At 41.9% G+C, this 12,407-nt stretch overlaps 1 protein-coding gene across 2 annotated transcripts in view; it reads right to left on the reverse strand.

The window, feature by feature from the left end:
* Nalcn (sodium leak channel, non-selective) overlaps window positions 1-12,407 on the reverse strand; it is a 281,091-nt gene that overhangs the window by 35,612 nt on the left and 233,072 nt on the right. For both annotated transcript variants that reach the window (XM_027938884.2, XM_071610798.1), the window contains 9 exons: window positions 11,175-11,276; window positions 10,649-10,718; window positions 7,971-8,062; window positions 7,763-7,885; window positions 5,705-5,761; window positions 5,354-5,474; window positions 5,126-5,257; window positions 4,039-4,206; window positions 2,260-2,364 (listed from right to left, as the gene is read on the reverse strand). In XM_027938884.2, the coding sequence (XP_027794685.1) occupies window positions 2,260-2,364; window positions 4,039-4,206; window positions 5,126-5,257; window positions 5,354-5,474; window positions 5,705-5,761; window positions 7,763-7,885; window positions 7,971-8,062; window positions 10,649-10,718; window positions 11,175-11,276 (970 nt within the window). The remainder of the gene's footprint in view (window positions 1-2,259; window positions 2,365-4,038; window positions 4,207-5,125; window positions 5,258-5,353; window positions 5,475-5,704; window positions 5,762-7,762; window positions 7,886-7,970; window positions 8,063-10,648; window positions 10,719-11,174; window positions 11,277-12,407) is intronic.

The raw sequence follows: 12,407 nt of genomic DNA on the forward strand, positions 1-12,407 counted from the left end.
TTGAATCCTCCCTTCTTCCCAGTACAGTTTCCTGGGGAGGTTCAGCTTTCTGTAGGGAATCAGGTGGAATGCTGTTTTGGCTTCTGGATGCTCTTTTGACTGCTGACCATGTTACAGTTGCTAGAACATGAAACACACGTTCTGATTGGACAGAAAGTGCTGTCTAGAAAATTAGACAGTCACCTCCTCCTCTTTCCAGTTCTTCATTTCACCTCTCTTGTTCCCTTGGACATAACTGATATTTAATATCTATTTGTAAAACGGTGGCATCCGAGTTGGTTTACAGTGGTCTGGTAACTAAGCTTTGGGTTCCATATCTCTATCTATGTTGACTTCAAGATATCTTTGCCCAGGTTTAAGAAAATGGGCAAAGGATGGAAGTCTTCAAGCAGATACGAGTAAATACTGTGTTCGCCCCATTGGAAAACGGCCCGACAAGTCAAGCCTCTTTGCCTTTGAACATGAGATGTGTGAGCCAAATGTTGGTGAATCTAGTTTCCATTCATGGCTGAGTTTGTCTTTTGTTTTAGAGAGGTGGTCTGAGACTCTGAGATAGAACTGATGTCCTCTGCATGACATTGTTGGCCTTGGTCTCGTGTACTGGGATTAGAGGAACAGAGAGACCCAGCCAAACTGTGCCAGTTTCCATGTTCCAGCGTGGTCCTCTGAATGGCTGTCTGTCTGCCTAGGCCTTCCTTCTGCACCATCTCCAGACCTCATTGCTGTGCTCCCCACCTCCCACAGGAGCCATCCATCTCTAGCCTGGCCTGGGTGTAAGCACATGATGTGAAGTCACCATGCTCTTAGACCATCATTAATAACTGAGTCATCTAGGATTCCTAGGAGGCTTCATCTTGAAATGCTGTTATTATCTTTCTGGCCTCTATTCAGTATGAGTCTAAAATAACTTCTTCCTTACACAAGCTCGTGGACGAAGACATCAACGCTTTATTACTTCCTTCATTTGTTGGTTGGGTACATCATGACCTTCATACCATGTTCCTTGATGTCTTCTCAGGTATGTGGAAATTTCTGGAACTTTTCTCCCAGTCTTGCACTTCTAAAGTCCTCTTATTAATATATTTCACAATGTACTTGAATGAACAAAGATTTTTCTGTATAACAGAGAACTAATATTTTGTGGATTTTATAATATGAAATCTAGCTGTTGCTAGAAATATATATTATGTTGTAGTTCAATTCTTTTAGGCATTCTGGAGATACACATTTTAATGGAATTAAGATATTATTGTATTTGGATGGAAGATGAAATGATTTTGTTAGTTTATGCATCAGCAGCACTTGGTTTACTTCATTAATTATTGACTTTATTATTTATTTGTAATCTGGATGGTACAGCAGAAATTAGCTGATTATTAACCAGACTGTGTCCCTTTTTCCTTGCCTTTCCCAGCCTCCCTTCCAGTATGGCAGGGCCATTGTTCTTTCCCGGGGAAAGTGAGTTGAAGTGATATGTGCCACTGGCAGCTTTGCCTGCATCAATTTGTGGTAGAACTGTTTCTCATTCTAGTCTCCCACCTAAACTGAGAAGACCCTAGAGACAAAGCAAAGGGTGGATACACCAGACAGAAGGACCCGGAGTCCCTGAGTGGTCATTTGGAGGTTAACTGGCCAACATGCCCAAGATGCAGGACCTGCATGTCATAACGTTGGAGGTGCAGAAACCCTGGGGCTGTTCCTGAAGCCAACTTCCTCTTACTCACACCCACTGAACAAGCAGGAGATGCTAAAGGGAAGGAATTCAGGTTTGGGTCCTAGGTGGGGTCCTTGTTGGCTGTCATGAAGGGGAGCTTCTGGGCAGCTAAGAGCTGAGTGAAGCTGCTTCCAAATGCTGAGAGTGGGAAAAGGGTGTGGGAGGGACTTTCCTCGGGCCTATTTTTGCAGGGCGGGGGCTGTTTGCTGATATGGGTGTCAACAGGTTCATGTTAGGTAAGACCTAAAAGGAAAGTTCCTGAGGTTCTCAGCCATAAACATCAGGAGTCTCGAGTGACTATGGGCAAGACATCAGCAGTGAATAGGTGCAGAAATAGAAGGGAGGAGCAGAATTTTCTGAGATGTGCATTTAATCATACGAACCTTTACCAGCCAGCAGAGATATACTGCAGGTTCAAGGAGAGAATTCTCAGTTTTATCAGGGGGAATCTCTAAGCAGCTCTAGAGCCACTGATTCCACATGCTTTCCAAGGCAGGGCAAGCTACCTTCGCTTTTATTTCAAAGTTCAGAGAGGAGCATCTTACCCTTCTGATAATGTTGGGATCGTTGCACTTGGCTAGCTTTCCAGCAAAAAGCTGAACTCCAAAGCTTGCGAAAACAAGCATTAATGTCAGCAAGAGTATGGAGACCTGAAAGAAATTGATGAAATATCAAACCTCGCGGTAAAAATTAAACATTTAGTTTGGTTCAAATAGTGATATAAATAGAACTTTCTAGATCACATTGTGTAAAATTCCTGGGTTTGGATAATATCTTTCCATTTCTCCACCATAGGTCATTCAATTAACTTACTGAAATGTGAACAGAAGGAAATTATGTAATAATAGAATAATAGAATATTATTAAAAATAGAATATTAATCTTAAAAATAAAAACGTGACTTTCATGTAAGAAGCTGGGGCAGAAGTTTTTAAAGATGATTGGGCTTTTCTGACTTGAAAATCATCACTTTGATATATTTTATTTAATGAAACAAAGAAAAATGTTTAAATAACTCCATTGTGCCCAATTAATGGGTTCATATCCTTCTTGGCAGAGCATAAATTGGAGAGACAGTGGCTTCCTTTTCCTGTAGGCATGAGGGAGCTGTGCCCTGAGGATGCAGGATAATTCAGTCCTGGGAAGCAGATTTGTTCATCAACTCGTGCTCCCTCTGCTGGCAGGATCCTTGGGTCTCAGCAGACAAAAGTGGTTAAAGGGCAAAACGGGAGAAACCATGGACCTGTTCTGCTCTACAGCTGCACAGAAGCCTCCTCAGCAGACAGATACAAACTAGATTCCCTTCTGAACTCCATCAGAGGTCAAAAGATTCATATACCAACAGGTGAGATCTGTTTCCCTTCACGTCCACTGTGTAAAAAGCCACAGCTTTATGGCTTTGTGTAAAGAAAATAAATAAGAACTTTTAAGCGCAGCGCGCGCGCACAATTATATGCCCCTAGTAACATCACAGTCTATCCTTAAAATACTTTCAAATCAAATACAACTACAGATGATCTCCCACCATAGGTATGCTTCTAGAAAGCAAGATACAAATGAGCTTATGTAAATCAATTCATGTTTTTCATGCACAAGCAGCACTCATCCATGATAAAAAGAGCTCTTGATCATTCTTTTTGGAAGGCAAAGATCCTTCTGCAACAGATTGCGGGTAATGGGTCTCTTACTTCTCATTTTGTCTCCAGCTCTGTTCTAAGAAGACCCCAAAGCAATATTTGCCTAATTAAAAAGAATGTTCCCCCTATGATCACATTGGTGAGTATTCTTCACTTTATACAGGGGTTTCTTAAAGCATGGCATACCTGTGTGTTATATTTTTTAAAGTTGTTTTACATTAACACTCCCAGGATCTAGAGACAAATTCTATGCCATGTGCTTTAAGGGGACACATAGAATAAGATTATATGCCCACATTCATTAATGTTTATGAACTAGAGAGGTGGAATCTTCTTATTCTTAATTTCTAGATGGGAAAACTAAAACCCAGAGTAGAAATTGAAGTCAATTTAAGGATTAAGGGGTTAGTGGATGCTACCATTTTGGATTTGCCATTTGTTATACTTTCCAGAGTGCTTCTCATTGGTTTACTAAAAATGTTCATTGAATTAAGTAAATTGACAGAACAGATGCATTCATGGTACAGTTTCTGCTTGTGTATCTTGTTTTGCTGTTGCCTTTACAATCCCTTGGCAATGAACAGAACCATAGACTTGACTTTGATTGGCAAGACTCACTTTTCCCCCCATCAGCAACATGGCAGAGTTAGACTGGCGAACTGGAAGCAAAAGGCACCTCTAACATACCAAGAAGATTTCCTTGAAGCCGCTGAAAAGCTCTCGAACAACTTTCCTCATCTGGGGCACCAGTTTGAATATCCGCAGAGGCCTCAGGCACCGAAGAACCATTAGCAGCTGAGCTCCTGACTCAGCGGGCACATTTTGAGGCATCCAACAAAGAAATATCAAGCTCACCTACAGGGAAAGAACAACCTCTGGGACTTAGGCAATTGCTCCTCTACCATCCACATTTTCTGGGAGCCATCTGGCCCCGACTTTTTATTTAGCAAGGATTCCATGTGTGATATGCGACAGGCACTCAAAGGTGTGTGTGCAGCCAGCTGATTTTAAACAGCGAGCCCAATCTGGGCCTGTTAGAGGTCTCTCTCCAAGGAGCCTCACATGTATATAGAAATGCATGAGGGTGCTTTCTGTGTGGGTACCTCGGTGCATCCTGCTCTTTCTAACTTACTGCACTGGGAGTTCTGCTGACCTAACATGATCCAAATTCTTTTTTAACAAGGTTACTACTATTTTATTAATGATCGCAACATGCTACCTGTTACTGGTCACAGTTCTTGTTCCTGCAAAGACATTGATTTCATGGCTTCTTGTGCAGGTAGAAAAATAAAATTTCTTTGAATCCACTTGTGAGTTCTCAGTTTAACTGACCATTGAGGAGGCACCTGTCATGGCCCAGTATTCCAGACGAGAGTCCCAACTCAAATGACTTCAGTTTGCTTTTAATAACAAGGGGCTCATTAATCAACAACATGCTTTATGTGATGCAAACTTTCTTGTATTATAGGAGCCACATGAATTGTGAGATAGAAATGAGATTTGCCATTTTAGACCTTATTAACGTATGCCACATTCATACATAAAATTGTGGTTGATTTATTTTAACAATGCAGCTATCCACAAATATTTTAATGGTTTTTAATTTAGATAGTAAATGCATGCATCTTATTTGCATATTAATGGACTATTCTATAATCCATTTAAGAATCCGTTATGGCAACTAGACCTCACACATCTCATCTTTGCACCATGAAATGCAGGAGATCTTTACAAAACCATGACATTTTACATTTAGGAAAAAGCAAAAACTTACGAGATAAATAAATATGTCCATTACACCACCAAAGTCCCTGATGACAGCGGTTGGAGTGAAAAACAAGCCATCTGCCATAATCTTCAGATTAAGCTCAATGCTCATGAATATCACAAATACATACTCGGCAATCTGAAATGGCCAAGATGCAGTTAGGTCACAATGAGCAGAAAAATTGCAGGTCAATGTTTTACCACCTAGCTGGGAGCTGAGATTTAGTAGCAGTACCTGCAAAGTAGGTGCGTGCATGACCCTTCGAAAGGGGGATTCGAACATCATGGAAATGCAAGAGCAGATGGTTACGATGATCATGACCCAGTCCAGGTAAGTGACCAGTCCCAGCAAATCACTGTCAAAGGCCAAACAGAACTGAGAAACAACACAAATGCTCCAGAACAGGCTGCCAAGATTCAGAGACAATGGCTTCTGTGACTATTAACATGACTGGCATTTAAAAAAATAAGTCCCCACTTATCAATGTCATTCTAGCAAGAAAATAAAAGAGAATTTCTATTTTTTTTTTCATGTGGCATAAAATAACTCAGGAAAACTTCAATTGTACACGAAAATGGAACTTACTAAAGTTGGTGGTACTTTGTGTTTTTCACAGCTCCTGTGACAGGGTCGGTTTTGGATCTGTAAGAGAGAACAAGCATATGAAATTCTGCTACATAGCAAGCATGCTGCATCTTGGCAGCATGGTATTTACAAACATCTCCTCTACTTAAAATCTCCTAAAATGCCCTTTATAAAACATGTTAACTGCATGTGACTTCTGAAGAAACAGAACATTAAATTGAAAACATCAAATTTGCTATTGAAGCTTATGAAAGTAAAATCTTACATTTCTCAGAGTACTTGATTTTAGGAATGGAGACTTGATTAAAAAATTTCTGAGTATTACAAAATTAAATTTTGACTTCCATTTTAAAATGCTCACTTAAAATCTTTGCTTTAGTTGTTCAAGGATGTTCTTTATAATTATTTAGTTAGATACTCTATAAATTAAACAAGCGTTCTCCACCCTGATTTTAACTGTGATCTTGTGGAATAATTCATATAGAATTTCCTGGGAGGGGGATTTCTAACTTTGACTTTTAGGAAGGCTGATGGTCTTTGTGTGCGTGTTCCCAATTACAATTGAGACTTTGTCAGTCTATTCATCTGCGCTGCTGACAAAGGAGAATGTGCATCACACTCAATGAGGTGGAGAATTAGCAATTAGATGTTAACGTGTTTGCTGCCAACAGGATAATTCAAGATGAAAAACCCACCCGGCTCTCATCAAAGCAATGCCTACATTGCCATCTTCTTCCTTTACTCTGTGGAAACTCAGGGGAGTTTTAGTGATTATTACTCAGATGCTTTAAATTGTGAATGTCTTTCTAGAATGTCAGAAAGAACCATGAAGTGGCAATGAGTCCATGTCCTTGAGACAAAGCCTCCGCTTCCCGCTATGAGGAGGTCCCTGAGGTCTCCAGCCCTGATGTGTTGGGGTAGTGTGTGTTGGTTTCCTAGAGCTGTGTAACAAAGCACCACACACTGGGTGGCTTAAGCAATTCTTAAGAAATTAAGAAATTTATTTTCTCATTGTTCCGGAGGCTGGAAATCCAAGATCAAGGTCTCAGGAGGGCTGGTTTCTCCCAAGGGCAACGAGGGCAGGATCTGTTCGGGAATTGCACCCTGGACCTGCAGTAGTCATCTTCTCCTTCAGGGCTTCACATGATCTTCCCCCACCTGGGCCCATGTCCAAACTTCCTCTTAGAATAAGGACACTAGTCATATTGGATTGGGACCCACCTTATGACCTCATTTTAACTTTATTCCTCTTTAAATTTCCTATCTCCAAATAAAAACATTCTGAGGTACTGGAGGTTGGGACTCCAACATGTGGATTTTGGGGAGTAATAATTCAGTCTATAACAGAGAATAAGTACTATATGCTGCTGATTGTCAATAAAGGTGGTCAGTTTCCTCAAATGATGGCATGGGGAAAGCTTCCTGCAGAGTTCTTAATGTCTTCAGGATATTTACTGACAAAAATTCATTTTATGCATTGGCTGCCTGAGCAACTTGGCTTAGGGCTCCACAAATACAGTGCCGTCTGCTTCTACCCTCCTGATAGCCTCTTCTCCTTTTCTCCTGGTTGGTGGGGTCGAGGCCGTGGCCAGTGGTTTTCTTCTCATAACAATTGGTAATGGAAGTACTAGTTAACTTTCTGTTTTACATTATCCTAGAATAAACTGGTTGGTATATTTTGATCACCAAGAAACTACAAGTCTGACAAAAGATGTGGACAACGACCCCCCCATCCGTGAATCTCCCTTTGTTTCAGCATTTTCAAAATAAGACCCAGAGTTAATAACATCGATCTAAACGTCTTGGACAACTGTGAAAAGGCACAAATAAAAATGGCTGTCAAGGGCTTTATCAACGTGCGCTTCCTACAAATGCTAACTACTCGCAACCTTTGTTTGCCACCCGGTCAGGCGCTGGGCAAAGAGGAGCAGTGTGATTAATTAGCCCACAGTTTATTTTGTGACCCCATTAGGATTACAAGTCTCTTCTCCTCCTGTGACAACACCCCTGCTGTTCGCGCGACCCAGGCCACACACCTGGCTGGAACAGTGTACTCACGCGTTGAAGCGGGCACGGACCACCACGCGGCACAGGTTCCTGAACCTGTGCTCGCGCCCCACGATGAACAGCGGCTTGTCGAAGTACGGGTGGTTCTCTCTCAGCTCCTCTTCCTGCACTTTCCTGGAGGGGACACGGGGGGAGAGGATGGTGAAGGGCACATGTCAGCGCTCAAGCGACGGCCACGGATCACTGTAGCGCGCTGTACCTTTTCATCTCCGCTTGCTCCTTTTTTTCCTGAATCATCTTTATTTCGCTGTCTTCTCTTTGTGCATTTCTGTATCTCACTGTATTGGAGTGCTAGGAATAAATCCAGGGCAGGCATGTCACTACGAAAGACTTTTCTTGAAGGCCAAAAATTATTATTATGCTTAAACATTGAAGTCAGCATCTTCATATATATAATCATGTTATGTATAACTATAATATATGGCATGTATGTAACTACTGTATATAATAAATATATAGCATGAGGTACACACACACACACACACATTTATATAGTTAAATGGTCACAATCATTTTAGCAAAGTTATTTTTCCCCTAAAAAATAAAGCATTCAGCACATATTTATCACAAATCCCGTCATGTGCCAAGTGTGATGTTCCAGTGCTGAGGATCTGTCAGGAGGAGGAAAAAACACATACAAAATCCCTGTTCTTGTGGGATTGATTGTCTAGTCAGGGGAGACAGATTAAAAAAAATAAAAATAAGTATGTTAGAGGATGCTTAGTGCTCTAATAAAAACACAAAGTAGGTAAGAGGTAGAGAGTGCTGGAAGCTGTAACCTAAAATAGGTCACAGTGGAGTCAATATAAAGGTGCTATTTGAGGGAAAGACCAGAGGGAAGTGGGGGTGCTCATCCCCAGGATGAACAGTGGCTTGTTGGAGTAAGGGTGGTTCTCCCTCAGGGTGCAGGCTGTGGACAGCTGCAGAACCCTGTTCTCCTAGGGGGAAAAGGCCTGGTGTGTGGGCATGGAAGACCCAGGACGCCAGTTGGGGAAGAGCCCAGAGAGCAAGGAGCTAATAGGAAGAGACAGTCCTGAGGGTGTGGGAGCAGGTCAGGCAGGGCCTGGACGGTCCCTATATGGACGCGGCAGGAGGTGGGGAGCCACTGTTCAAACACCTGGAGAGTAGACCCCATAGAAAGCATTCCTTAGATTTAATCATCCGTGTCTACTATCACTTAGAATAGGTGGAAAAGGTTAAACTTTCTCATTTTAATGTCTGCTCTCGTGGGAGAAAAGACATGCTAAGGCCATCTTATGCAATAACTGAACCCCACGACATTTTGCCATGGAGAAGATGGGGGATGCATTTTGTTACAGGTCTCAACAAGAAAAGGTCACTGAGGAAGAAACCAGCCTCTGGAATTAGCACTTTTCAAGCAGGACCTCTGTTATGTGTATTTCAGCACATATTTTCAAAGACACGTTCTAATCGATGCTTCTGTAGTCTGTACATTTCCACTGAATCATGTCAAAGGAAACTGCTCTGAAGAGTGTTGCCTCTGAATTTTCCCGAGGCAACTTTCTCCAGGCAATGGGACTGAATCTGAAGTGCCGAGGGCACAGGCCACGGGCTGGATCTGACCACAACTCTGTGTCAACATGGTCGTCCATCAGAGAGAGCCCTGGATATGCGGAAACAGAGCCCTGCGCCAATTCCAGTTGTGCCAATAGGACAGAGACAGGGGTTCTCGTCTCCTACTTTTAGTTCTCTCTTTTACCTGGGATGCTTAATGAGGACAGTCTAAGATGCTAAAGTAGCATCTTCTAGGGAGTGAAAGCAGTAACTCAACATCACAGAACCTCTGAAGAAACAGGAGATCAGTGGAGAAAAAGCAAAACGAGGATCAGAGAATCAAGACCCCATGCTTGGCTGGCTCTCTGGGTGAGCTCGCCTTTCTTCAGTGCCATGCTTGGCTCTGAATGTTCCTGACTCTGCCTTCTCAACCCGGTTCCCAGACTCCAACTCAAGAGTCAGAGCTTCACTGTGTCTTTTATGGTCATCTCAGCATAGCCAGCAGCTGGATGGCTTGCTCCTGGGCTTCTCTAGATGTCTCACTCCTCTGTTTAGGTCTCTGGGATGGTGCAGGCGGTCTGCACTAACCATTTTATCTAAAGTCCCCTGAGATCAAATCTCCACCTTTGACTTCTTTATATTACTTTACAGAAGAAAGCAAACCTGTCGTTGCACTAGGCAGATGGAGGAAATTAAGATCACTCTCAGAAATCCCATGAACTGTTCACTTGCTTATTATCTGTGACCTTGACTAGAATGTGGGTTCCAGGAAGGTCCTGAGTCTGTCTTCCCTCCCCACTATTCTTATCACTTGGAACCGGATCCCACATGAAGTAAATACTCAGTCAGGATTTATTATGTCAGTCAATACACACACAAGAGACCTAGAGTCTAAAAGTAAAGAAATTCTTGGGAAATTCTGTGTAATCTTTGACATAAAACATGATCATAGAAAAAAAATTATCTCCTCCTGGGTAAACCCTTGAAATTATAAACACTGGATCTAGATTCTAGAATAGTTGGAACTTGGTAAATATTCAGAGATAATAATGCAAATTATTTATACAAAATGCTTTAAATGTTTTTAATTTTAGTCAAAGATAACTGATCCATCACTTTTGTCTGTGTTAACCAAAACATGTGCCCCGTGTGAGATATCTAGATTCTTCTACGTCAGTGGTCACTTTTCAGTGCCTGGTCATGTCATTTGTTTTCTGAGCTCCCTGAGTTCCTCTTGTATGAAGTCTTAGGGAGACATGGCAAGATGGTAGACAGATCCAGGCCCTAGAATCCTGTCAGCAGTTATTTAGATACACGGACATATCCCTGCTTCCCAAATCCACAGCATTGCTTAGAACTTACATCTTGAGTCAAGGTTTCAAGAGACTTCCCCCTGCTGATCCTCTGGCTGTTCGATCCATGTCTTAGTGACCTGAAACAACCACAATCAACTGGTCAGTGGATCTCAAGATCAAATCTGGAGTTTTAAGCAAAGACCAGGATTAAACAACAACAACAACAACAACAAGAACAACAACAACAATTTTTCTGACACACCATCAATAATGCCTCACTTCTATTTTATAGCAAAAGCTTATAGTCTATCCAAATGCCTGTGATCCCCTCTAACAAGATTTCAGAATTTCTCCTTCTGATCTTAAAAGTCAGAATTTGGCTATCACCAAGGAAAAGGTTTTTGAGTAAAGGTGTTTTTGTTTGTTTGAATCTCGAATGAGATTGCCAATTTCATTGTTGTGACCACCAGCAGATAGAATTCAGTTCCTGGCCCGTCGCCCGCCTGCTACCCAGGGCTGAAGCTACACAATGCTCACTCCTGCAAAGCCCCTTTCCTTCGGGTCTCTGAAGCCCGTCTTCCCGGAGCATTTACCTGCGCTCTTGGCGGATGTGATGCTGCACGCTGAGAATCGACCTTTCCTTTGCCGGTTGCCCCTCGAATGATCCACTCAGCATGCGCTGTCGAGTGCAAGCTCTAGGAAGAAAAAGGAGCCTGAGATACATTCAGGATTTGTACGCTTGAAATGAATAATACATAAATGCTCATTGCTCTTGTTAATTTTGAGGCAACACCAATGATAATGCAAAATGCAGCAAACTACATATAAGAGGAAATGACCTCTAGGCTCGTGTCAGGACCACTCACAAAGCAGAAGCTTCCCAGCTATAAAGAGGATCTGGAAGATAAATAGAAAGCTCCCTCTCTGGCCCCTCTTCCTTCCATCCCCCAATAAAAAAGAATGGCAGGGCTTCTATCAGGATTCTGTGAGCGGCAAGGCCAGTCTACCCACAGGCAAGCATGGTGTAGGTTTTGAATTTAAACAAGGAGGTTTCTAATAAAAGCCCTTAGGGAAGGATTTGGCCAGCCAGGCCACTGGAATGATGAAACACATGTTCCAAAGTATTTGACAGAAACTTAGAAAAGCAGGCAAGCATCAAGTTAGGGGCAAAAATGAATTATAAAGAAAAGTAAATCTGGAATTATGCACAAAAATGTGAGTTTACTTAACATTCCTGAACTGTGCACTCAGAAGTGGTAGAGATGGTGAAGTTTATGTCATGTGGCTTTTTCCCAACAATCATAAAAAAGCTGAAATTATAACTCAGAAAAATCTTAATGTAAAGCCTCTGGCTTCCTGGTAACCAGTTACCACTTTCTTTGTATTCTCAAAAGCCTGAAGACTTTGAAAATGTATTTTTCCTTAGACCACAACTAGACTGGTATTAATTTCAGATTTTCTAACTAACAAAGACAGTTGTGACCTAACACTTGTGGTGTCAATGATTTTGGTGACAAAATAAAATTTCTTCTTCAGAAAGCTCTCCCCAGTGGGGAATGACAGGAATGAGGTTGGGTCAAGTGGAAAGAAAATAACCCAGGGAGTTAAGACCTGTGTAACAGACATACACTGTCACTAACGAGTGGGATAACTTTGGGCTCAGTTTTTCCTTATTGGTAGAATCAGGACAAGGTTGACCTCAAAGATAACTCACTAATGTCAAAAGCAATGGTTTTGTGACATGCAGATCTTATGATGCCATATTTGTTCAACACCTCAGCTCAGGTCCTTTCAGCCCTTGTCTTCCAGAGGATTCCAGCACACTT

Source organism: Marmota flaviventris, chromosome 4 (assembly GCF_047511675.1).
Source record: "Marmota flaviventris isolate mMarFla1 chromosome 4, mMarFla1.hap1, whole genome shotgun sequence".
Classification (NCBI taxonomy): Eukaryota; Metazoa; Chordata; class Mammalia; order Rodentia; family Sciuridae; genus Marmota; species Marmota flaviventris.